The sequence below is a fragment of the Sardina pilchardus genome, chromosome 10, assembly GCF_963854185.1.
Source record: "Sardina pilchardus chromosome 10, fSarPil1.1, whole genome shotgun sequence".
Classification (NCBI taxonomy): domain Eukaryota; kingdom Metazoa; phylum Chordata; class Actinopteri; order Clupeiformes; family Clupeidae; genus Sardina; species Sardina pilchardus.
In genome coordinates this window covers 2193212-2219475 of record NC_085003.1, presented here as the reverse complement: position 1 = coordinate 2219475, position 26264 = coordinate 2193212, and the positions used below count along the sequence as shown (strand labels likewise).

General features: G+C 41.7%; 3 protein-coding genes across 7 annotated transcripts in view; 1 reads left to right on the top strand and 2 right to left on the bottom strand.

Annotated features, from left to right (window-relative positions):
• magi2b (membrane associated guanylate kinase, WW and PDZ domain containing 2b) overlaps window positions 1-4296 on the bottom strand; it is a 61920-nt gene extending 57624 nt beyond the window's left edge. For all 3 annotated transcript variants that reach the window (XM_062547395.1, XM_062547398.1, XM_062547396.1), the window contains exon 1: window positions 3821-4296. In XM_062547395.1, the coding sequence (XP_062403379.1) occupies window positions 3821-4118 (298 nt within the window). In that variant the 5' untranslated portion in view covers window positions 4119-4296. The remainder of the gene's footprint in view (window positions 1-3820) is intronic.
• Window positions 4297-8332: 4036 nt separating this feature from the next.
• gnaia (guanine nucleotide binding protein (G protein), alpha inhibiting activity polypeptide a) lies at window positions 8333-15669 on the bottom strand. Its single transcript, XM_062546864.1, has 8 exons — window positions 15552-15669; window positions 12990-13032; window positions 12125-12266; window positions 11552-11709; window positions 10895-11023; window positions 9914-10043; window positions 9546-9699; window positions 8333-8523 (listed from the first exon to the last, which is right to left on the bottom strand). The coding sequence occupies exons 1-8, from the start codon at window positions 15667-15669 to the stop codon at window positions 8333-8335; spliced, it is 1065 nt and encodes a 354-aa protein (XP_062402848.1).
• Window positions 15670-21125: 5456 nt separating this feature from the next.
• On the top strand, window positions 21126-26152 carry chrm2b (cholinergic receptor, muscarinic 2b). Of its 3 annotated transcripts, none has more exons than XM_062547647.1 (3): window positions 21127-21380; window positions 21492-21597; window positions 23486-26152. In XM_062547647.1, the coding sequence occupies exons 2-3, from the start codon at window positions 21586-21588 to the stop codon at window positions 24935-24937; spliced, it is 1464 nt and encodes a 487-aa protein (XP_062403631.1). In that variant the 5' UTR covers window positions 21127-21380; window positions 21492-21585; the 3' UTR covers window positions 24938-26152. The 3 variants fall into 3 exon arrangements, with proteins under 3 accessions (XP_062403632.1, XP_062403631.1, XP_062403633.1); XM_062547649.1 differs by having other exon boundaries at window positions 23448-26152; XM_062547648.1 differs by having other exon boundaries at window positions 21126-21597.
• Window positions 26153-26264: the final 112 nt, after the last annotated feature.

Genomic DNA, 26264 nt, shown 5'->3' with positions numbered 1-26264 from the left:
CTAGTTCTCAATAGCACGATTTATAATTAAATCCCACCTATGAACTCAAAATATGACCATCATTTTGTATAAGGCTTCTAATATGTGCACAAATACACACACTCGTACAAAATTCTTCACTTTATTACGTTGTCTACGGAAATAATGTTTTTTAGATACTCCGCCTCTAAATGTGAATACACCAAGAATGTGACAAGGTGTCAACATGTGTCACTCTCTCTGTGTTTAAATGAGATCATAATTAACACTAAGAATTGTAACCCTCAATGGCCAAATCACTGTTCGCATAGTCTCCACAGAGCAGACTACCTTCATGGGAAATAAACTTCAAAGCCTGTACAAGGCTCAGAACAGATGGACTCCTAAGTAGAGCAGAAAAGTTCTATTTATGACGCTTACAGACTCCATCTAACCTGTTTTGTCAATGCTCCCTTGTGGGTATGCTGCAATCAAAACAGAGGTAAAGCGCTTGCACATTTTTATTTCACAATTAGACATGCGGGACAGCATATTGCTTATTTATTGACACATTTGATATCAACTGTTATTCCAGTTGGTAAACTCCTCACATCTTTCAACTTTGTCTACATCAAGCTAAGAACCTTCCTGACTTTGTGCTATATGCTAATATTAAAAAAATACAACAGGACAAGCTCTCACATGCTAATATAACCATGTCTGCATGCATTCAGATTCACAATGATGCTAATCACTACATGAACCTACAGGAAATAGGCAAGTGGGACAGCCCCAGCCAGTCTATGGTTACCAGGTCATATTTGGGTCACCTAAATACACCTACCCAAATGACATGTTCCTAAATACACCTACCCAAATGACACAGGTTCCTAAATACACCTACCCAAATGACACGGGTTCCTAAATACACCTACCCAAATGACATGTTCCTAAATACACCTACCCAAATGACACAGGTTCCTAAATACACCTACCCAAATGACACGGGTTCCTAAATACACCTACCCAAATGACACGGGTTCCTAAATATACCTACCCAAATGACATGTTCCTAAATACACCTACCCAAATGACACGGGTTCCTAAATACACCTACCCAAATGACACGGGTTCCTAAATACACCTACCCTAATGACATGTTCCTAAATACACCTACCCAAATGACATGTTCCTAAATACACCTACCCTAATGACATGTTCCTAAATACACCTACATGTATATCCAAATGATATGTTTTTCTACACCTGAACAATCAAAATGAAACAAGTGATCATAACAAAGATGGTGTTCAGCACTACTGCACCATACAGGATCACAGAAATGGAATCCAGTGGAGTTGAAGATGTGGAAAAGCTCCCAGACACCTTCAATGCCCATCAATGTAAGATTGAGCATTCACACAGTCACATCAACACCTGATGCTGACTACCTCACTGTGTAATAGACCACAGCAATCAAGTTGTACATTCAAAAATGATCTAATTGACTCTTTACAATTTCCCCAGGAAGGTGAGAGAACAGCTTAGAGTACACAAGTATAATTCTGTTGTTCAAAAGATATGTTGCTCAAAAGATATCGTTCACTCAAATAAAAAATCATCCCAAGCGAGTCTCACCAACTAGTCCCTTGAGACACAGTCCTAGCTACTCTTTCACTGCATTTGTTACCATCCACCACCGTTTGCTATTCATCCCTTATTTGGGGGAATCAAACTGCTGGTGGATTTTGACCTAGTTTCATATAAATGACATACTTCCAACTCCTGCTTCCCCCTATCAAACCCCTTCTAACACTACTGTGGCTTACAACTGATGGGATTTTAAACATTCTAAATTCATCCTTAAGACCTGATATTCATGATACAATCACCTTTTGTAGAAGAATTAGCATATAGTGATGCTTTAGGGTGATATAAAACATTTAGTTCAAAATATTAAAAAAAAAAAAACGGTTATCATTGGTCTAGCCTCTCTCATAATAGAGGACTATGTAGCCTAACTCAAGATACTACAGTAACACTGAACAAAGTACAGCAAGATACAAGTCCACACTGTCAGAAATAATGTTCTTGATTGTACCCTGTGACATGTCAATACATGAGTAAATGTTAGCCTCACTGCCAGTTATAACTGTGTGGTTTCTGCAACACAGTGGTGTATTTACAATGCACTTTGCAGTTTCAAGTGAGAGTCCCCTATAGGTTTGAATGTATAGCAAGTTGACATAGCTTAACAGTTAGCTCAAAATCTCAAGTGTCTCACTGAAGATCTACAAGATGTATTTGCTCTGACTATGCTAAAAGGAGAATTCCGGCATGCTTCATTAAATCAGAAAGGCTAAAATTTTACAGCTGTATGTGGGCCTAATCAATTTAATGCCAACCATTACAAAACAGAGTTTTCAAAACTGTAATTTATTGATAACGTACTGTAAGAGCATGACACCATGCGTTCCATGCTTTTTTAAGTCATTGATTAGACCTAGTTGTGAGTCAGGTCTACAATGCAATGTCACATCCTGAATGACCTCATTTACATCATCACCCTGTGTCTTCGTGCAACCACATCTACTCACAATCTCATAAGTGTAAACCTACTTGAAGATAGTGATTAGTCTCAAAGACAGACTTTGTGCACCCACAAAAGTTAGACCCCAAGAGTTCTCCTATATCCAAATAGCTGACCTGAGTGAAAGCACACTGATAAGGTAACACCAATACAAATGACTTATGGAAATGAAATTGTACCCTTTCCTGAATTATCATTCTGTAAAGAAATCAATAAAGCTTCAATGTCACCTTCCAGTCTGATCCTCAAATATCAACTCACTCTGAAGGCGGTCTGGCCCAGAGAGCACAAGTCATTTGTGATGCTGCTTTCTCCATTCACTTCACAATACACCCGCCAGGGCCCATGAATGTATGAACTATGGGTCATTTTAGCTGACACTAGTCTAACACACACACACACACACACACACACACACGCACACACACACACACACACACACACACACACACACACACACACACACACACACACACACACACACACACACACACACACACACACACACACACACACACACACACACACACACAGGTCTTCTTGTAGATGATTGCTTACAGCGAAACATCCCTGTGCATGAGTACTGGTAGCCTGTGATCTTAGGGATGTATTCCAGATGCAACACAGAGTGAGGTGTCAGGAACCATATGTAGTCTACACCAGCCTGATCAGAACACTGTTATCTGAATCTGTACTCATCTCAGCTGAGCAACCCTTATAGTTAATGGAACAACGTTGCAATTCTAACCATGTATGATGCTTATGACTATTTCTCTAGTAGTCAGTATGGGCAATGTGAAGATTCCCTTCGTTCGTTGACAGGAACCCTGTCGCCAAGCAATGCACTGGATCAATGAAAATAGCCAACAAATGTGAATAGCACGCCTCCGGCATTTCCACTAGGCATGTATCTCTTCCAGTTGAACACACCCCCAGTGCGTAATGACATGAGAGCTCTGCAATTCAACAACCAGAAGCTTATTTCTACGGTACCCACTGACAAAATGCAAATGTGATTCAGCAAAGACTACCCCCCTTACGCGTAAAGATCTCCATTTAAATATATTTGGAATGTGTTGGTTCACATCATTTGTATTAGCTGCCTCACACATTCTCCCTAATAAACATCTCATCAATCGCGGTGACCGTAACGATAGCTAGCTTCTGTGTTCTGTATTCTACAACAGCAGCTCAGTAGGCTACACAGTCAGGTCAGACATGCATACCGCCGAGCGGCGGCGCAGTGATGTTTACGCTGTTTTGCCACCTCACCTTGCCTCACACACTTCAGACGTACGGGATCTTTGCAGTGCTTGATTACGGCATGTACATCCCTGAGGGTGAGCCCGGCCACCGGCGTGTCGTTGACCTCCAGAAGAAGCTCGTCCTGGGACAGTTTACCGCTCTGGATGCCCACCTTACCTTGTTTCACTTCACCCAAAAACGGAAACTGCCCATTCTCCGCGCCCCCTTTCAAATCAAACCCCAGCTCTCCCTCTTTACTTCTGGACAGGACCGTCTCGTGGACTTTGTTGGTCCAGTGATTTTTCTTCTTCAGGCTCTTTGACATCGCTAAAAATGACTAGCCTATAAACATGCGCCCATAGGACCGTCGCTCATGCCCGCCTAAGCGTTGCTGGTCTGGTCTGTCACCAGTCCAGGCCCCTTCAGTTCCAGGAGGCTGCCGCTGGACACCAGTGATAGTAGGCTGTCCATGAAACATGCAGCCTGCGCAGATGACTCGGGGCTGCAATACGCCACGGTATGGTGGACCAGCCTCACACGCGCAGAAACTAGCCAGTGACCCGGATGTGATGTCTGGAGGAGGGGGGAAAGCACGTTCAAGCAAAAATGAAAAGCAGAAGATGAAGTCAAATTATAGCACGTTTATGACACAAGCAAATGCAAGGAGGTCTTTGTTAATGACGTAAATTATAATCATTTGTGCAACATCATCTCCACTGACCCCGACTCTGAGCCCCCTGATCATCCCCCAACACACACACACACACACACACACACACACACACACACACACACACACACACACACACACACACACACACACACACACACACACGAACACATTTTTTCTGAAAATATATTATTTAATTATTTTGTTAATCTAGCCTATACCGTCTAAATGAATTTCCCTTCCTCATCTATCCATCTATTTTATCTATCCCACATCTGCCACAGCTCTCCCTGCATGACACCAGTGAAATCAAAGAAATTATTTCAGTGATTTTCAATGAAAGCTCTTAAAAAAGGACTTTCATCGACATTTCATCACTGACAGTAAATTCTATAAACTCTCAATACAAGGCTGCCTTATTGGTGTTGATAGCCTGTTAAAGACAAAAGGACACATCAAATGACATGACATAGCCTATTAGGCTACTATATGGTAGCCTATATTTGCCTTTTTATATGTCACAAATAATACAACTGACAGAACATGACAAGCCACTGACTGACTATTTCAGGTGTCATATTATAGCACTGTTTTTTATGTACAGAATAGCATTGTAAACATCTTTCTTCACTATGGGGACCCCGTTGGCATCATGACACAGAGACGTCATCCACAGCCTAATGAGCTCAATAACTTCCATGGCTTGTGCTGCCATCCACACCCAGTACATCAGCAACAAGAATACAACCCGGGTGTGCCTAGACAACAATAAGATTCATTTATGCCAACCAAAAATATAATGTAAAATGGTGTTCTGCACCAATGGTTTATTTTTAGGTGGGGCTTCATATAAGCCTGTTTTGGATTTCCACCTCTCCCTGTACTGTTTTAGTTTTTTTAATGGTAATTTCTCTGTATTTATGATATCTTTTAAAATGTGCTCAGTTGCAGCTGTCAATAGGCTACTGTAGGACAACAAACGAGCTCACCCACTGCACAGAACTGCAGTCTGCTGCACTGAGTTGCACCACTCAGAATTAGAGTTCAAGTGTTCAGCTGATGAACGGCTATGAACAGCAGCTGTGCCATTTCAGCCGAGCTCTTGACCTGGTGTTTGCTGGCTTGAGGCAGGTGAGAACACAGCAATGGAACTCTTGTATGAACCAAAACAACTGGTCCCAGATGGTGAGGGAGAGGTGCTCTGAGTCAGCTTCCTAGTGAACCTCAACGTAGATCAACTGTGTAAACCAGGAGTAGGAACAGAATTCAACACACTATGTGGGTCATGATCTTTCACTAGACAGCTTAGAACAAGATGAAGTGCAAGAGAACAAACTCAGAATGCTGCTTTGGGAAGTCTGCTACACATAATATGATATAACTAACACACTGACATTTAAACCGATGTTTCAATGAGACATAGGCCTATTAATTCTCCAAGCGTTATGTTATCATCTAGCTGAGATATTTTTTTTATTTGCACTCAGTCCAAAACTCAAAGTCTCAAGCATCCTTTTGCAAAAGTATTTGTACTTACAGACTATAGAACCAATCTAATATGCAATGCAATTTCAGCTGTCCTGTGCCACCATAAATATCCAAGCACAATGACGCTATTATTGTAACGAGCTACCTATCCAACTGTACAGTAACTGACAGTTTGTTGCACTAAAATGGACACACATTTGAAACCTTGTTTATTTCATTCAAATTATACATAAATAGCTAGAATTGAAAGAGTCAATCCACTATCGATGGATAATGGAATGCTAAAAAGCTTGTGACAGATGTGTGTATTGATCATAATGCCCTTTTTGTTCCATTTCATAATTATGCAGCACAAGAGTATAGAAGCACAAAGTGCTTTACTGCAGCACACAACAGGACCACTCAAAGCCAGGCACAGAAACAATGGACTACATTAAAACCAAAAAACAACATAAGCCAAAAGCACATAAGTAATAAAGAATAAAGACACGGTAAAAAATAACCATAAACCAGTCGAGGTGGCCACCACACATGGGTTTTAGGCTGTGCTTTGTGTTACGTGTGAACTGGGCGGACCTTCCACACAATTATAATGAAAGAGGGGAAACTCATTATGCATTCCTTTGGCCTGTATGTGCATACAGACAATAAATTCTGCCCTTCCATGCGTATAATTTGTTTACCAAATAATCTAATTAATTAGGCTACTAAATGAAAGACCTATTATAATCAACTTTTGTCCATCTCCAATGGTTTTGCTCTTTCAACAAACTAAGTCAGAGAAATCACTGTGGGAAAGATTTAACCAGAAGAGGGCAGTGACATCCTTAGATTGGGATTTAGATGGCATTTAGATTTGAATATGTAATCTGTACCATGAAAGCCACCAGACGCACAAAAACAAGCCAAAAGTTCAATCCTGTCTTTTAGTACAGATCATCGTAAAGCAAAATATTCAGCCATACATATATTTTTCAGTCTGCAAAGACAGACAATTATGAAACAACGACAGAGACGATACAGTATGTGCCTATATTATCTATTGGCTACATTGTTTCATTAAACCCCACTTTTTTATCTATCTTATCAAACCAATAACATTGCATCGACAATTGTGCTTTAAAGACTCACTTGGATTGACACAGTGAATTGATAACAGTACTCTTTTTTTACAACTATTTAAAACTTTTGTAAAATGTTCTTTCACCTTTAATCATGCTATCTTGTCACACAAATCTATAAGACTGGGGCTTAAGCTGAAGCTTAATATCAAATCTGGATCTCTGAGCCAAATGAAAAGTAGTGGAAGAAATGGCAGTTTAGTGTTCTTTCTGACACTGTTGTTGGTCATCAGCTCCAGTAGACCTGCATGGCCTGCACAGTGAGGCGATACAGTATAAGTATGAGTGTAGATTGCTTCTTTGTCTCAGTAGAGTGTCTGGTACATCAGCACACCCAGGTGACCCTGTGTGGAACTGCAGCTGCTCTGAGCTTTGCAGCCAGCCCAGGAACATCTATGGCGAGCCAGCAGATGGTTTTCATGGTTGACACCACTCATGAGTGTGCTACAGGCCATGATTACCTGGGTGGTATGTGTTGGTATTCACAGATACGAGAGTGTTTCAGATGGCTGCATCAGGACCAACTGCTGAGGTACTTCATCCTTGGAGGCTTGGTCACCTCCACTTCCTCGTGGATTCCATGGATCGGAATCAGAGAGGACACACAAATGGCACAGCCAACAATGTTCAACAACTCTATGAGTTCCTTTATAGACAAGTATGTATGGTTATACAATGGTGCTGGATGTTTTTAGATGGAGGCAACAGTACAGTAAGATAAATGTGGCACTAACTGTAGCTGCACAATCTTTGTCAAAGTGAGAAGAATAGTACATCAGCTAGTGTAAGAAATGTGATGTAATTGTCTATTTATAAGATCTTATATTATGAGGCATTGATGTGTATACTATGCATCTCTTCCGCAAAAAAAACATGCCAGTTTGTGACGTTCACACACATGGCGAGGCAGTTGTCAACACACATTGCACCACCATCAGATAGACATATCAGACAAGAAATTGGGATTCATTTTCTTATGTGTAGTTCCTAAGGCAAATGTGATTTCCCACAAACAAACAAACAAACAACAAATTCAAACAAAGTTAACTCTTTGGTTCACTAGAAATAACCTAATGACCAGTCTCTCCATCCTGTACATGAAAGACAACACTACAAAGCACAATACAAAAGACCCTAACAAAGGGCCAGAACCCTAAGTCTAAATCTAATATGAGCCCTAATGTTATGGAAGTAACAGAAAGTAAAACTTTCATCATTATTCGGTTCCTCTTAAGAACACTCACCACAAGATGCCTACATCTAGAAGAGACCACAATCTTTCAAGTTGTTCTTGATGATAACATCAGTGACAGCGTCAAAGACAAACTGCACATTTTTGGTATCCGTCGCACAAGTAAAGTGACTGTAAATCTCTTTAGTGTCTTTCCTTTTGTTTAAGTCCTCAAACTGACACTGGATAAAAGCAGCAGCCTCCTCATATGTGTTGCCTCCTGAAAAGCACAAGATGGTGGCATTTTAGCAATGCTGGTATAATGTTGACATGACACAGACTATTGTTTCCTCAAATTCAGAGAGACACATAATGTGTCACATAATGACACCTAATGGCAGTTTGGACTGAATACCCATCAAAGACACATGTTCTAAGTAGATGTAGATAGTAGATTTTATATCACTGTGACATACATACTGAATGTCTGAATTAAATTCTTTGCATTAACACCTGACAAGATGATTTGTGTCAACTTTCCAAGAGTGGCAACCGCATGACTACGGCCCCAGGGCTGCCAACCCTCACTCACTGACCGTGAGACTAAAGGGCGATGTCCATCGGACATGGCGTTGAGCAGTGTGCACGGCTGCCGCGTGACAGACGTTTCTAGTGGGGTTTGCTCCGTTAAAAAACAATGGAGTTACATTTTTTTTCTTGTTGCGTAACGCCGCATACGTGTGGTGGGCGCTGGCCTTCATTCATTTGATTGGCTCCACGCACTCTCACGCTAATCCAGTGCGTGAAAGTTGGCAGCCCTACGGCCCCAAGAGGCCATAGGTTCCAGTGCCTTCAGAACAGCTATGGGGCTTTGTTGGTACAACACCAAGCATAGAATGAGTGAAATGCGGTCAACATGAAGGGTTATGTTGGGTTTACAATGCCATCAAATATGATTTAGCCAATCATAATCAAGGATTGGAATTAGTGCATTCCATATGCAACTCTAAATTAGCATATGGGTTATGAGGGTCATACAACAGACATGTCGCATTTTCCTTTGCTGTCAATTTATATATATATGTCAAGCTTTTTTTCCATTTTGAATATATTTCATTTATTCACAAAGTAAAACATTAAAACTGCCCTGTTAGTCTTATCTCCATTAATAAGTCTTAGTCTTAGTAAACATATTAATTAGTCTTATCTCCATTGCTGCAAAGCTCTACAACTAATCTACTTCTGAACTATGCCTAGATATCATAGAGCAAAGCCATTATCTTGAGTTGGATACGAGCTTACCTGTGTACTCTGGGTAACAGATAGTGAGAGGACTTCTTTTGATCTTTTCTTCAAACAGGTCCTTCTTATTGAGAAACTGGATTATGGAGGTCTCAGTGAACCACTTGTTGTTGCAAATGCTTTCGAACAGCTTCATGCTCTCGTGCATCCGATTCTAACAAGGTCAAAATGAATAAAGATCAAGTCACCATAGTTAAACGTTGGTGCTGCATTACAAAAGCTATCTTATCTTGTCATTATGTGCAGCTATAAAAACGATTATGTCTTTACAAGTGTATAAGTGTTGTATAAACATTTTAAATGTAAAGTGTCCTCATTTATTAACATATTAACATACTGTCAAGCCTAATGCTCAATGGAATGTTTACCATTTCCTCATCTTCAGCCAACACCAGGTCATAATCACTCAGAGACACACAGAAGATGATGGCAGTCACACCCTCAAAGCAGTGAATCCACTTTTTCCTCTCAGACCTCTGGCCCCCCACATCAAACATCCTACAAGAGTGGACAAGGGAGGCGTTATACTACAGACACATGTGCAGCCACTGGCCATTCATACAATACAACACATTAAAGGAGTTTCATTTCACTACCAAATGTGGTGAGTAGGCTAAAAAGTCCATAGACTTCACAATAATCTGTGACTGCATCTGACTGCAAGCATTCAGGCTTGAAACTGTACAGGCTTGTGCAGGCTTGAAACTGGTAATTGCAAATTGGGGTTCAACGGGTAATACTCTTCATCTACCAGGGGTGGAAAACCGTTTTTTTTTTTACGCATATCAGACTGACTGCTCTAATGAAATGGTTAGAAGAATGGCTTCTCTTGTAAGGCTTCGGATGTCAAATGGCAAAGAAGAAGGCTTGCATAACAACAATATTGTCTCTGTCAAAATGCAGTCTTGTGAAAGCTGTTTCTTATGTACCCAAACTGTGTTGAGGAGTGTTTATCCAAGCACATTGTCTTTGCAACTCACTGAGGTTTGAATGTTTCAAGCTGTGTTCATGCTCAAGATTGGCTTTTTCCATCACTGCTTATCAGTGCATCTCCACAAACTAGGGACACTTCAACAAAATATGTCCCAACTCCTGACTGCATTATTATGTGTAATTGTCCTTCATATTAGGCAGAAAGTCATTTCTGTTTTTTTCTAAGCTGACGATGACAACTTTTCAGCCGTGTAGGTCTCTGTCATTCCCTACAGTAGTTATAGCAAAGATCATAGGGCACTATAGCCATATAATGTAGATGGAGCCAACCATACATGATATGGTTATAGCCATTAGACACTAGGTGCATGGACAGGACAGGAACATTAGCTCCTGCGCTCATGTCATGAGCTCACTTGAAGTGCAGATCCTTGAAGGTGAAGTGAGTCTCCACGATGCCAGTAGTCTTCACCCTGCTGCGCAGCACGTCCTGCTGTGTGGGGACATAGCTGCCACTGGAGATCCTGTCCAGGTCATTCAGGTAGCTGCAGAGGGAGGGCAGGGATGAGCGGAGGGGAAGAGCAGACAGAATAGTACTGTGGGTGATGAGAGGAAGAGCAGACGTAATAGTACTGTAGGTGATGAGAGGAAGAGCAGACAGAATAGTACTGTAGGTGATTAGGGGAAGAGCAGACAGAATAGTACTGTAGGTGATGAGAGAAAGAGCAGACAGAATAGTACTGTGGGTGATGAGAGGAAGAGCAGACAGAATAGTACTGTAGGTGATGAGAGGAAGAGCAGACAGAATAGTACTGTAGGTGATGAGAGGAAGAGCAGACAGAATAGTACTGTAGGTGATGAGAGGAAGAGCAGACAGAATAGTACTGTAGGTGATGAGAGGGGGATGAAAAACTGGAGGGAGTGAAGTACACACACTGTTCTGTTCCTTTCAGATTTTGAGAGTTTTAATGTTATTTGACTTTGAATGTTATCTTGTACCAGTACAGCTCACTGGCTCCCTGACCCCATGGCTCCCTGGCCCCATGAGCACTGCGTTAGGGGCTGGAACTCACTAGCTAGCCGAGTCATTGAGCTGGTACTCTCTGGAGCGCAGGAAGCAGGCCTGCACCCCTCCATCCCTCCACAGGCGGCGGATGATCCCAGCCAGCTCTCCAGTCATGTAGCCTTCCTCGGCAGAGCCCGCCAGCACACACAGCTGCTGGGAATCATCCTGGAGACAACACAGCGGCGCCACAGTCATCTCATCTCCTCATCATACCACGCTGGACAAACAGCACATTTAAAGGAAGGTTCTCCGCGCTTCTGCAGTTTAGTGACAATCTGGTGCAACCAGGCCAGGTCAGATCATGAGTGAGAGAGGGAGAGGGACACAGATGCAACTCACATCTTTCAGGTCTTTTACTTTTATTTACTTATCTGATGTTATGCACCAGTTACGTAATTGAAAATAAAACAAGACATTTGAGTTGCACCAATCTCCCTCTCCCTCTAGCACATTTTAGATGTGTGAATTCCCCATCATTTTTAACACAATACATTTTGAATACAATGTTGCATGAATGACTAATTAGGAAACAATGGCAGCAGCCATCCACCCTCTCTTGCTGTGCAGGAGGCCTGCTCACCTCTCTGGCGGAGTCGGCAAAGTCGATCTTCAGCCGCTCCATGGCTCTGACTACGGCTATGATGGACTGGATGGTGTTGCTGTACACCACTGCTTTGTACTGTTTGCACTCCTCCTCTGAGTAGCCCGACTCATGAATGATTCTATACGAGACACACGACACAAACACACTGAGACTAGACGTACCGCATGGCACTACAAAATATGACTGCCGCTCAGTTCTGCACATTCTCTCCACAAACATAAATCATGCTAGTCAATTTGTCTCCATCTCCTACTCTAGCAACGTTTGTGTAGGCCTATGTAAGTGTGTGTGTGTGTGTGTGTGTGTGTGTGTGTGTGTGTGTGTTCACTTGATTGAGGCACTATACTAAAAATGAGTGGTTATGGGATGGATTGAGATGGCCTCTTGAGACCAACATATGTGGTTATCCTAGGCCCTAAGGTTTTCGGTATATTCACAGAAAATTGTGTCTGCCCTACCCTCTTTCTGGGGGGTCTGGTGTGGTGGGTGCATGACAGATCAAAACAAAAATCAATCGTTCCCTGTTAAATGCCCTCAAAATTTCTTGCCCCAAATTTCATGCAGTGCCCAGGGAATTTTTTACACAGAATTACTGAATACGTAAATAAATCCTGAAGTAACCAAACTGACTAAACCTATACAGTATGACCACTAGCGCGACAGTCATAATAAGAGAACCACATGCTTAACAGCAATGTAATAATAAAGTGACAAACATAAACTGCTTTCGCACATAGAATAGGGGGTGCTTCATTAGGCTACTAGCCAATGGTTCTGCAAGTAATCCCAGGTATGCTATTTTTGAATTATTACCATTATGAAGTTGAAATGTTTAACTTACTTCATCTGTTTTACAATGGTACTTTTTCCTGATTCACCTGCACCTGTGAAATAAACAAAAAGATGGACAAAGATGCTAAATAATTGATATCAAAATAATTCTAAGAAATTACAGAAATTGTGATAGACATAGAGCTGACCAACAGCAACGTCTGGGGAGCCGTAAACGCAAGGCACTGTGGCACTGATCCCTGGCAAACGTAGTTCCTCCTGTCTGCCACAGGGGTGCACTGTAACAAATGATTGTACCTTTTGGCTTAAATCTCAGAAATTATTTAAAATCAAGATGTATTATTTATTGCACATTCATCAACTCCACCCAGATCTAATTGACCCATCCAGTTTTATCTGCATTTTTCACTGTTGATTTTTTTTTTTTGCATAAAATACAGATAGGTAGCCTAGTTTCTCCAGAACCTGCTAATCACAATTATTCAAATAATTCTGATGTGTCAAAGTGGTTCCAGGACAACTGACAGAGTTTGACTATAAAGTTGATATCTTGAGCCAGGATAGTCGTCAGTTTATGAAACCTCAATTCACCTGCTCGATGTCCAGAGCTTCATCAGTAAATCAGTAAATCAGGTTTCTATGACACTTGAATACACATTTGGTCTCTGCATTTATCCCATCCGTGAATTAGTGAACACTTACAGCAAACAGTGAACACACAGTGAGGTTAAGCACACACTAACTCGGGCAGTGAGCTGCCTGCCCAACAGCAGCACTCGGGGAGCTGTGAGGGGTTAGGTGCCTTGCTCAAGGGCCCTTCAGTCGTGGATGTGGTTCATTGCTTAACTCATCCTTGTATGTATATCATGTATACCTTTTAGGTGTTTATGTTTACCTACTCACTCCATTTTAACTGACCGTGTTATCCTTGAGTGTAGAAATGCTGCAAGGCTGCTTTGCTTACTGTGCTAATAGGATATTTTTTATCCTCACAGATGTGTGTATGAATCTATCTGCTTGGCTCTGATTCTGCTAGCTTCTCCTCCCTTCCTGACAGCTGTTATCCTTTTATGTGTGATTGATAGAAAGAGTGAACGGAGAGGGAGACAGAGGGAGTGTTTGTTTGTGCTTGTTGAGGGTTGGGAGACAACAGCATAACAGAACTCCTTAGATATTGAACCCACTGAACCTATCCTGCTGGAACACTGTGTGTGTGTGGTTGGGCCCGTTTTGGCAGCCCTGTTTGATTTACCTTGTGTAAATGTGTGAAACTCAGGTGTTCTGTTTTGTACTGGTGTATAGCAAAGGCCTGGCTCTTGCATCTCTCAGCCGACAAACGTGCTGCATCAGTAATTCAACTTTTCTTGCGTCAAACACAACAGCCCTGACGTTATTGTCGGAGATGTTTTGAAGCAGTCTCCATGGTAGCAGAATGCAACATTTCATCTGAGCATGCACCATTTCAATTACCCATCTCCACTGAGGCATCTCATTCCATAGAGGAATCAACAAGGCTGCCATTTAGAATCTCACAGGACAAACACATGCATATACACACCAGGACTGCCTTGCCTAAGCAATTCTGCAGGGTAACACACACTACATGATGCAAAGCTCCCACGCAACTAAGGTCAAACATGGATCTTAATAGGCCTGAGGGGGAACAGGTTTCAGCTGAGGCCAGAGCTCCAGTTTCACCTCCCACAGGCTGCAGCAACACACACATGATGATGATAATGATGTCCATACAGCACAAAAGGTGTCAGCTAAAACACAAATTAAAAGAACAATTGCAATGACTCTATTTCACTGAATATAACTAGGTTTTGACAGTGCAAGTATGTTACATGATATTACAAGTATATCCAAGTTACCTATACGAGCTCAACTGTCATATAAAAAATAGAAGGAAAAAAGGCTATGCCTCTTTCATCGCAGAAGTCATGTTTTAAATTCCCACAAACTAGAACAAATGCATTAGTTTAGTTAGCCTACCTGCTTTACCAGCAATGTTGTCTGTACAATTAGATGTCTCATGACCAATATGGAATCTAGGCCTAACAAATCCTGAGGCTTAGTACTGTAATTTTACAGTCCATTTCCAACACAGGATCTCAAGATGTAGGCCTACATAAAAACATTTATTAGGCCTAGCCTACTATCTGCAGTAGGGAAGATATACATGAACAAAAAGTAACAACCAGGGCTGAGATGTAAAAATGCTATATTCTAATTGCAGAATATACAGCCTCTTTGTTGGTTCTGGGCTGGCCACTGTTTCAGAGTCACCAGTTATGTATTATTTATTTGTTTAATTTTCAGATTTCCATAAGATTTGGTGGCATTGGCAGGCAACCGTTTTGTGTTAGTAACATCTTGGTGACGCAGAACATTTAAATTCACTTGGACAAGGCGTCTGCCAAATATAACCCAGAGCGGTAGCCGTAACCATAGCCTACTTGAACGGTCGATTTGATGTAGCCTATAGGCCTAATATGGTAAGATAAGTGTTTAACAGTCACAGCCACTTACCACACAACAATAATAATAAAAAAAATCAAAACATAGATCGCATCATCCTCCCAAAATAGGTAGCCTACTCGTTTCTTACCAAGGAGAAGCAATTTAACCTCTCTCGATGCCTTGTCTCCAGCGTCCCGCAAATTTTTGTCAATCATTTTACTCCTGTCCACTGCCACCTTGTCCTGCGCCGTCAATGTACACCCCATCTTCAATTGGTGTCTAGTTTTGCAGGAGTAATGAAGTTTGGAGGTAACTTCAACTATCGAGCTAGCAATTGAGCCTTTTTGTAGGCTACACCGGCGTTAACACAAAACATTAAATTAACCGCGTTCTTAAATGGAAGCCAGAACAGTGTTATCTCATCTGTCTCTGATGTTGCCTGGATAAACACTAGCGCGACTTTTAGTCATGATTTCAAAACATGAAGAATCCCTTAAAGGTAAACCACTATAGACTGTCCTACACATTACAACCTCCTTCACCTAATGCCGCCAAACCCCGCGTCGGATATCTAGGATACAAGGATGGCAATTAGACCGTGGCCCCTGGGACATTGCGCGTTGATCCTAGGTTGCTTTCACCTGCCTGGGCAAGTCTACAAACAAAGTCAAAACTCGAATTTTAGTCTTAACAAACACTGTACAAATTGCACACAAAAAAAGGCAACACAAAAATATGGGATTTGCCAGGATTTTTGGGATATCAGGGGGCCAGGCCTCTTGGGGTTTGAGGTAACTAATTATGGGTCAACTTTATGGGGAAATGTGGCACTTCAATGGCCAATATGTTAGATGATCCAAACATCAAAAGCAGAATCATCATCTTTGGACACACACCAAGAGACGGAGGAGGGTAGACCAACCCACCATTGGGAAATGTTTCCAACCATCATAGGCATAGATATAGGCATTCACTTTGAAATCATCAGTCCAACCTAACCTATCATTGATCAGGAATTACTCTCTGACTTCACGTGACCTTTACAAACAAATAGGCTAATAAACCGCATCGGCAGTCAGGAAGCAATGTTTACTTTTGCTGTAGGCTATACATTTACACATTCTTTTGACTGCAATTCTTTTTGTGTTGATGTTTGACACTGTTGTTACCGTTTACTACAGCCACTTTCGATTTTCAATGCCCTCTCGTGCTAGATTGGCCCACGCCCACCATCCTGGTGGCTGGTGGCTGAAGGAAAATGTAACTGTAAATGCATTGGCAGGAGTCAGACTAGTATCTCAGTAAAAATGAAAATTAGCAGACATACTTAGTGAGTGTGGTCAGGCTATAGGAGGCAACATCATGCAGCGACCATGTCCACACCTGCTACAACAGCGCTAACAGTATTTTTTACTTTTGCTTTTTACAAATAATTTGGCTGTGGATACATGTTCCACATGGCTGATATGGAATATAAGGTTTGTATCCCTAGGTGTGAATTACACATTCTGCTAGGCTGGGTGAACCCTGCCTGAACTTCCAGCGAATTTGGATTTCGTCTGGCAGCTCAGGCTGGAAACCTATCTATCTCATCTGTTCCCTGCCAGAACCTTTGGCTCCAATCAGAAAGCTAAAAGACACACCGGATCGTTGGTCTGATTGGTTGAAGGACTATTCAAGCGTCTTGTGCAGTATCACACCTCTTGTGCAGGATAAACAAAGCGCAGCATCCCCATACTAATGTTCAATCTTAAAGTACTGAGCTTAGTATGGTGATAGCCAGACTAACATTCTGCTATAGCTCCACCTAAATGGGTTAGGCTCAAAGCCTTTTTTGGGCAATAGCTCGAAGATCATTTTGTCAAAGATGATAGAACTTTTATGGCAAGTTGACTCTTAGGAGGAGAAGAAGGCCATTTCCCGAGCTCATTATAATGCATTTGTGGTGTGGTGTAATTAGTCATGTCAACAACACAAAGTGCAATATTCTTAAATCCCAAAGCACAAACAACATCAGAGAAATAAAAGACATTTATTACTAAAAGTTAATATATTATTGTGAAAATATTAATATAATGTAATGTAGGCATATTTGAGTAATTACTTATTTGTTTATTTATCTTGGTGGCTGCTGTTGTCACATGGGTTAGTGGCCTGGGTGACCATGTTCTGCACAGCAAGGCGGAGGGTTGCGCCCTCTCTCTGGTTAAACTAGCCACGCTGTTGCTTCCTCCTGTCCTCCTGCTGCCAGTCTCTCTCTGCCAGAGTTAGAACCTCCCTCCTCACCAGAGTCTCCTTCTCCACTGGGTTGTGGAACTGTCCATATGCACTGAGAAAAAGCTGATTTCATTGCTACCTATGCTAACGCCCTAGAACTCTTAGCTGCACTGAGGCCTGGATCACTGCTATCCCTGCTGCGCTCTTCCCCAATGACGCATTCTCCCATACTTCCCATCCATCTGGACAAGGAGGTGAAACGAGCCTGCTAAATTCCAACAAATGGAAACTTACTCCCCAAGGTCACACCCACTCCAATCTCAACAGACTTCATGTCCCTGATACACTCTTTTCACCTACAATGGATCCACAGCCCTCACATACAAAATTCTTCATCTCATTCTTGCTCGAGACTGTGGCGCAGATACCCTTAACAGTCATGCCTTTCCACGTATCGATGTGACCAGTATTACATCTGATTCTGTCTGTCTGATTCAGAGGGTTCTATCAGAACCCTCTGCTTCTCCACCTGGTCTAGTTCCACCGCAACCTTCAAAACCTGTCTAGAACCCACTTCTCCTCGGGTGGTGCCTCCACTCTACCTCCACCTAGCACATTCTCCTCTATAGAGATGAATGATTCCACAGAGTCGCTCTTCTCCACTCTGAGCTCATATCTGGATAGCCCCTCAGACCTACTTGACCGAATCAGTCTCACCCTTGGCTGAACATCAGAGCTGTGGAGAAAAAAATTCTCAAATCCAAAGACCGAATGCAAAGACTTTTTTTTACAATGATAAGCTCAACAGTGTCACTGATAGACAGATTTTCTTCTCAGCCTTCAAAACACTACTCATCTCATCTCCTCCATCTCCTTGTCTTCATCACCCACTACCACCCTTGCAGCCTATACCATTGACTAATCTTTCACTAAAAAAGTGGCGGCCAACAGCAGCCGAACCATAGACTGGGTGAACCCTGCCTGATCTGCCGGCGATTTGCATTTCGTCCTGCAGCTCAGGTTGGAAACCTGCACATCTATCTCTCCTGCTTCCTGTCCACATTTGCTGGCTCCAATCACAAACTAGCTTATCCTAAAGGCACATCGCCATAACCATTGATCATGCCTCTCGTGCAGTAGAAATACAACTCCCCAGACTAATGTTCAATCCTAAAAGATTGAGTTTAGTATTGTGATAGCCAGACTAGCTGAACCACTCAATTTGTCCTCAACCTGACTCATTTTCTAACCTGACATGTAGCCATCCGACTACACGCTGGATCCCTAATCAGCTGCCTGTCTCAAACATGGCCATTAACGGCACTTTCCTGTTTTGAATCCTACCTCACCAGGCGTTCATTCTACATATCTTGGCTCAAATAGCTATCCCAATCTCACTACCTCACCACAGCTACCACTAGGCCTCTTCTCTTTGTCATTTACCCCACCTCCGTGTGTCTGACTATCTGGTCGCATTTCATGTAACTGCTACAGGGATCATAAATCCCACCAGATGACCCCCTTGATATCTGCATGAATCTGAATGTCTCTCAGACATTAAATGTATTTGAAAATGAGGTGCATTGCAGTCAGTGTCCAATGTAATGTAACATTTGGTGAGTCTTCCATTTGGTAGACTTAAATGAATGTTACTCATAATGCCACTTACGCAAAACACTGAAAATGTTTGGCAAAAGTGATAAGTGATTATTTTCCCTTTTCCTGGCATGCCTCATGGTAATGACCTGAGGTCACACATTAATCTCAAGTGTGTGTTTATAAGTACACTGACCTCCTACTTCCACTGGAAGAAAGTGCATTCCCCCTACTTGAGTTTGGGGCCACTGAGAGGCCATTAGAGACAAAAGGAACAGCTGTCTACTGAGGTGGTATCTCCCTACCATCACCCTCCATTAAATGAGACTTTGTTATTACATCGTTAATACAAAAAAATAAAATGATGTGTGTGGGCTAAATCCTTGTTTGTTTTCTAAAATAAAACAATTGTCAAAAGAAAAGAAGGCCACAATAACATTCGGCACCGACAGGAAGTCCAGCTATTGGGTGGAAGAGCAGCAGCCTGTTTACTGAGGGGGCATGAAGAACTCCCCTCTGAATGTGATTTATCCCACCTGGCACACGCGCCGCATGCCTCACAGTCTTGCGTCTGTGTGCTTCTCAGAAACAGTCTGTCCAAGCTCTTCCCTGTAAACAAACCAGCCAAGACGGTTTAAAACAAGAAGATGGCCAAAGACTCGTGAGGTAACATTTTTAAGTGCCTCATGAGGCTTCATAAAACGTGCGGAAAACATTTTGGTAATGGCCATTTAACGTTCTATGCCTCAAAAACTCAGTGGAGGTTTGAACAAGTGGCTAAGTGGCTAAGTGGCTGAAAGGAAGCCAGCTATGAAGAGGTACGATTGTACTATTAAAAAGGTACCTGACCGTAAGCACCAGACACAAAGCAGACTTCTGTTTTCCATCATGCAAGCCTGACTTACGCTGAACTATCAACAAGTAACTCTCTGAAGTGTGCAACACTTTCTTTGTTTGAATCCAGTGCCAAAGCCTTATTTGGAACCAGGCTGTCGAGACTTGCTTAAACTGGTTCTATGCTCTGGCAAGCAACACTCGCAAAATATAATCTGGTTTGTTACTTTATGTGAAGACTATCCTCATTTATATTCAGTCACTAATTATGAAAAAAAAAAAAACACTAGGCTATGCAATTCTAAAATACTGCATTTGAAAGCTTTCCCTATAAATGCCTATACCCTTACAAAGTACAGACATGAAGCATCCTATGATAAAACAATATAGGGATCAATGCTAAAAAATAAAAAAAAACATGCATTTCTTTTTTCTTTTAATTGCATGTCTGCATCTGGAATCTTAACAGGAATATGTTCATATGTTCGGTGGTGGTGGTGGTGGTGGTTTGGGGGGGGGGGGGGGGGGGTTAATTACATTAAAGAAAACATAGATTTGCTTATTTTGTTAGAACAATCCTTAAGCACATAACCATTGCCTAACAACAGAGATATTCTTTCTGTTGCCAAATTGACATGAGCATTTGGCTAACTGCAAGGTTGTCAACTCAGCTGGCTGGAGAGTCCAAGGACACGATGGAACTCGATGTTTTAACTCTGTTCTGAGTTATCTGAATGTTGCACATGTTTGGATTCCCAAGCAACGTTCACAGCTGCTTAACTGGTAGAAAGATATGGCCATATGGCCTTTCAATGAAAACCTGGAACCTCTTGTTTCGTTCAAATGTATAACTCCAGTTTTAAAAGGTCATTTACGATATTGAGTATACAGCGGCACATTTGTCACGCTCTCCGAGGTCCTGAAATTTAGTTTCGCTTAAAAGAAGAAATATCCAGACATGTGGTGGGGTTGTCCTGGCCAGCCCACAGAGCAGACAGAATAGCCTAGACTTTTAAATACACATAATTAACGAGCCTATAACTGAATTGGCTTGTCTTGGTTCCCTGGAATTGGGGGAGACTAAACAAATTACACTATAACTGAGAAAAAAAAACACTCTTTGGTCAGGTGAGAGATTTTTTCACCCTCCTGAAACGACCGCATGCTCCACCCTAACATAGTGCTACATTTGTGAAACAGGCGGTGGCAGACTGTCGTTCACTGGACTCGCGTTGGGCTACCAGCAAGAAAGTTTTTCATGTGGATTACCGATCATGAGATGACTGGGCACTTGCTAGCGTGACAAATTGGAAAACGACGATTATAAAAGGTAGAGTAGCCTATTTGAACATGATAAGCTTTCATTAATTTCTCATGGCAGGTGTTAGTAATATTTTATGTACTGAGTATAAATAGTCGAAACGTCTATTTTAACCGTTAGGCCTACCTTGGAGCCTTACACGGTCTCTGGTTGAAAATACAACTTTGAGATGGGACAGAGGGGAGGCTTTTAACTACAGATAAGGCTACAGCACATGGTTATGGAGGTAGGTTCTGTTCTCTACTTATGTTCCGTGATGGAAAAAACTGCAGGTTGCCTACTCTTACTTAATTTTCTGAATATGTTTTAAGTCTAGTTTTAAAAATTGAAGTTTTTATGATGTCCAAAGGTCATCCCACTACGATCCTCATAATACACATCCATGCCACAAGCCTGGCTTAACTAGGCTAGTGACAGATGGTCAAAAAAGGCTTTAGTTTTTGAGATACCCCTACCGGAGGTAGAACTAAACCCAACAATGTTTTTCCTCATAAGCTTAGTCATAGCTTATACATTTTATTTGACTTGTTTTCACTTAATTATCCTATTTAGTGAAATATGATTTATGGTGTCCCAAACAGTCATGTTCCTCATCTTATCATAGGCAACCCAACAGGCCTGTTGCAGTCAGTTTTGCCTGTTATTTTGCATTTAGGACAGGGCCTGTGCCATCCTAAATTAGGATTCCTAAATTAAGAAATTCTTGAGTTAGGATGGTTCTGTTATGGCCAAATTCCCATCTTAAGTTAAGATAGGATTTTGTCCTAATTGTAGTTAGGAAACATGTATTCTGTTTTGCACTAACAATGCATTTGTCAACATTCTTTTCACCACTTCTGTCAGTGTTCCGTTTTCTTACATTTTGGACACCTCATACATTTAGTGATGTATGACCCTGATTGGTCATGTTATATTGAGTTGGTATTGCTGGATTCAGCACAACCTCACCTTTCTAACAAACCATCATCTGTCTTTCTATGATAATCCCTGGCCAAGCAAACACAAAGTAAATGGAAACATTCTGTATAAACATTGATATATTTGCATGTTCGCCTAGTTTAGGTATGTGTTTATAAGTCTGTATTTACTTCATACATCAAGATATTTGCATCCAGTTTTTCTAGTTTTCTAGCAGGTTAGGCAACTTCCTGACTACAAACACAACAAATTTCAAAGCTCTCAGAGCTTGTGTGATTGATCTGCATTACTTTGTATGCCTTAAGTCCCGTACGGACAGGCTATATTTTAGTCCTTTTTTTGGTTATGGTGTGTATAGCAATATCTGTTAATTTAACAATCTTAGCAGTAAAATATTTTTAGCCAAGAATCCATTTCATGTATGGGAGACCTTAGAGATGAGGAAAAACATTGTTGGGTTTAGTTCTACCTCCAGTAGGGGTATCTCAAAAATTTGGGGGCATTGTCACTAGCCTAATGTGGTATTTCCCATATTGTTGTGGACCCTTAGTATCTGAGTGAGAACCTAGTCTGGTCTACTGTCCAGGAACCCGTGTTATGAATTCAGCATACACCACAAGTAGATGGCAGAGCGTGACCTTTCACAGATAATATTTTGTATTACCTGCAATAGACCTGAATAGATTGCACAGACCAGAATGAAGGATTACAAATGGAACAGGCAGTGAAAATAGTGCAAAATGAAGACATGTGCTCAATGTATTTGAACTGTTATCCAGTGAACAGCACTATTTCCAGGCAGTTATAAGGATGAACAGTGGACATACAGTACACTGATATACACTGTATACACTACATGTTCTCTTGTCTCCTGTAAACTCTGCAGTCACTGCATAACTCATCGCATGGTCTCATTAAGGAGACACATTTTCTTTTGATATGGTTTATTTAAGTTTGACTGTGAGTACATTAGTAGTTTAAGTTAGACCCACACAGTATCACAGATTAAGTGATGTTGCTATGAATGTCACAAAATGTCATCTCATGTTACAGCTTATAAGCAAATCAGTGGTTGGATATTCAAAACAGTTTCTGTTTAACTGTTTATTAGAGGTGTAAAGTGCATAACTTATCATTTGTCTTTCATGCATTTTCTAGCAAACCCAATCACGCTGAAAGATCCTCTTTGTTCTTAGGGGTTCAAAGATCAATCTTCACCCTGGGCAGACGAAATGGAAGCCTTCAACTTCACTCCTACAGAATCCCTGTATGCAAACGGAACGGATTTGCCTTCAGTGAGCCTGGGCAACATTGTGGAGGTGGTCTTCATAATTCTAGGACTTGGGTCTTTGAGCTTGATTACAATTATTGGTAATATCTTGGTCATTGTCTCTATAAAAGTAAACAGGAATCTCCAAACAGTAAACAACTACTTCCTGTTTAGCCTGGCCTGTGCTGATTTGATAATTGGCCTGTTCTCCATGAACCTCTACACAGTCTACATTGTGGTTGGCTACTGGCCTCTTGGCCCTGTTGTTTGTGACCTGTGGTTGGCCCTTGACTATGTTATGAGCAATGCCTCAGTAATGAACCTGCTAATAATAAGCTTTGATCGGTATTTCTGTGTAACCAAACCACTCACTTACCCAGTCAACAGAACCACAAAAATGGCAGGCATGATGATAGCAGCAGCGTGGATACTCTCGTTCATATTATGGGCGCCAGCCATCCTTTTCTGGCAGTTCATTGTGGGTGAGCGGACAGTTCAAGAGCGTCAGTGCTACATTCAGTTTTTCTCCAATGCAGTGGTGACCTTTGGCACGGCCATCGCTGCATTCTATGTGCCGGTGATCACCATGATCGTGCTGTACTGGCACATCTCCAAGGCCAGCAAGAGTCGTGTGAGGAGAGCGAGCAGGAGGATTTCCAGTGAGAGTCAAGACAATTGTCAGGGCGGCCTCACCTCAGGAGCCAATCAGTGCCGAGGGAAAGGAAGCAGGGGCAGTGACAAGGCCAAGAAAGAGCCACCGATGTCTCCATTAGACACTGGTGTTGAGGATGCCACTACCGGAGAGGACCAGGAGACGGAGAACGAGTCCACATCGGGCAGTGTCCTTGTTTCATCCAATCACAAAGAGGAGGAGGCTAATGCTGTGGGGAAGCCTGGAGATGGCCAACCCACACTGTCCCCACAGTTACAGCCAAACCCCAACAGAACCAGAGCCAACTGGTCCAAACTCACCTGCATCAGGTCCCCATCCCAGCCACCGTCAGGAGACAGCTATACACCTGCTGACACAAAGGTGGAGACGAGTTTGGTTTCTCAGAGGATGCTAAAAACGACCCTCCGGCCACCCAAAAGTAGGAAGCGAAGAAGTGTACCGTCCCGTGAGAAGAAAGTCACGCGGACCATCATGGCTATTCTGGTGGCCTTTGTGGCCACTTGGACTCCATACAACGTGATGGTCCTCGTTAACACGTTCTGCAGCACCTGCATCCCAGCCTCCATGTGGACGTTTGGCTACTGGCTCTGCTACATTAACAGCACGGTCAACCCAGCCTGCTATGCTCTCTGCAACATCACATTCAAAAACACTTTCAAACAACTTTTGCTATGCCGATACAAAAATATCCGCACATCTAAATGAAGAAAGGTGCTAAAATGAGGAAAGGTTAATAATGCAATTGATTAGAGGTTAAAAGAAGGAATCCTTAATGGTGCTGTCAGCAATTTCACCGGAAATGGCATTTGTTTGTGTTTATATTTTAATGTATTAGCAGACACTTTTGTCCAAAACAATGTACAGTACATTATATTTGAATCAAGGACCAAATGAAATATGCCAGAGGTAGCTCACCCCTACCTTCAATATTCCACGCAACAATTCCAGAGAAATTCCATGCAAAGTTTTGTTTTGTTTGGGGGACAGGCTGCCCTTTGTTTGTTTCCAGAGTTCGGAGCCTGGGCTGCCTAGAGACTTTACAGAGTACAGGTGTTCTTTACAGTGGGTCAATGGGCAGCTAGTCGTCATTTGGAGATGATTGCTTAGAATTGCGTAAAATCGCTGACTGCACTTTTAATCTCAGACACCCTAGAGCCAGTATTTATTAGATATCAGATTCTGTATGAGTTGTATTGGAATATCTTTGGGTATAATGTGATAATTGTAGGCATGCTATTACACATTTAAGGCATTCAAGTGATAATTTCAATCCATTTTGGCATGCCATAATCCACCACTGTCACCATCCTATCTAATATCCTGTGATAAATTTGTTTTCAGGCTTAACCTTACACGTTGTCCCATAATGGTCAATCACACTCACTTTTTGCATACACATGGTATATATTTATTATGATTGTGTGGACTATTTAAACATAAAACTTACAGTAGGTATATAACCTATACTTGTAACTCTTTTCAGTCAAGGGCTGTCACTGAAGGAGTTGGACGCCAAGTGCTCAAGGTTACATTTCTCATTGTTAAACAGATCCTTAAACGCCAGGACTGTGAGGTCTTGAAATTTGGTTTAATGTGATCTGTTGAACATTTATGTGTTTGAAGAGCAATTGTATTCATCCACTGCACTACCTTCATGTATTATGTGTATATATTGCTTACACCGTACATCTTTAGGTCCTTTCAAGCTTGAGGATCCTGCTTTGACCATAGAATAAATGTTACTCCTAATACTGCAACACTAAAACTGGTCATTATTCTTTCAGTAGTTATTCCTGTAATTTGCTAAAGCATCATGTTCCAAGCAATCCAAGTCCTTAAAAGCGAGAAAACTCTCAGAAGGTGTTGGCCACTATCAAACCTGAAATGTCCAAATCTGTTAGCCTGTGATGATAGAGCAGTCTCAAAGCCTCCATTACAATGACAAACGATGATTGCCCTACATATTTCCCCAAATAATGAATCTACTCCCATCAGAAATAAAGTTGGATTTCATCAGCTAATAATAAATGCT

What these genes read in the sequence shown, in the direction of transcription:
- gnaia (XM_062546864.1), bottom strand. Translation starts at nt 15,669, where the DNA reads ATGGGGTGTACATTGACGGCGCAGGACAAGGTGGCAGTGGACAGGAGT. An exon ending in CTCAATGACTCGGCTAGCTA is followed by an intron (nt 11,024 to 11,551) that starts GTGAGTTCCAGC and finishes CTCCCTCTGCAG; the next exon opens with CTACCTGAATGACCTGGACA. An exon ending in CTGTTACCCAGAGTACACAG is followed by an intron (nt 8,524 to 9,545) that starts GTAAGCTCGTAT and finishes TGTGCTTTTCAG; the next exon opens with GAGGCAACACATATGAGGAG.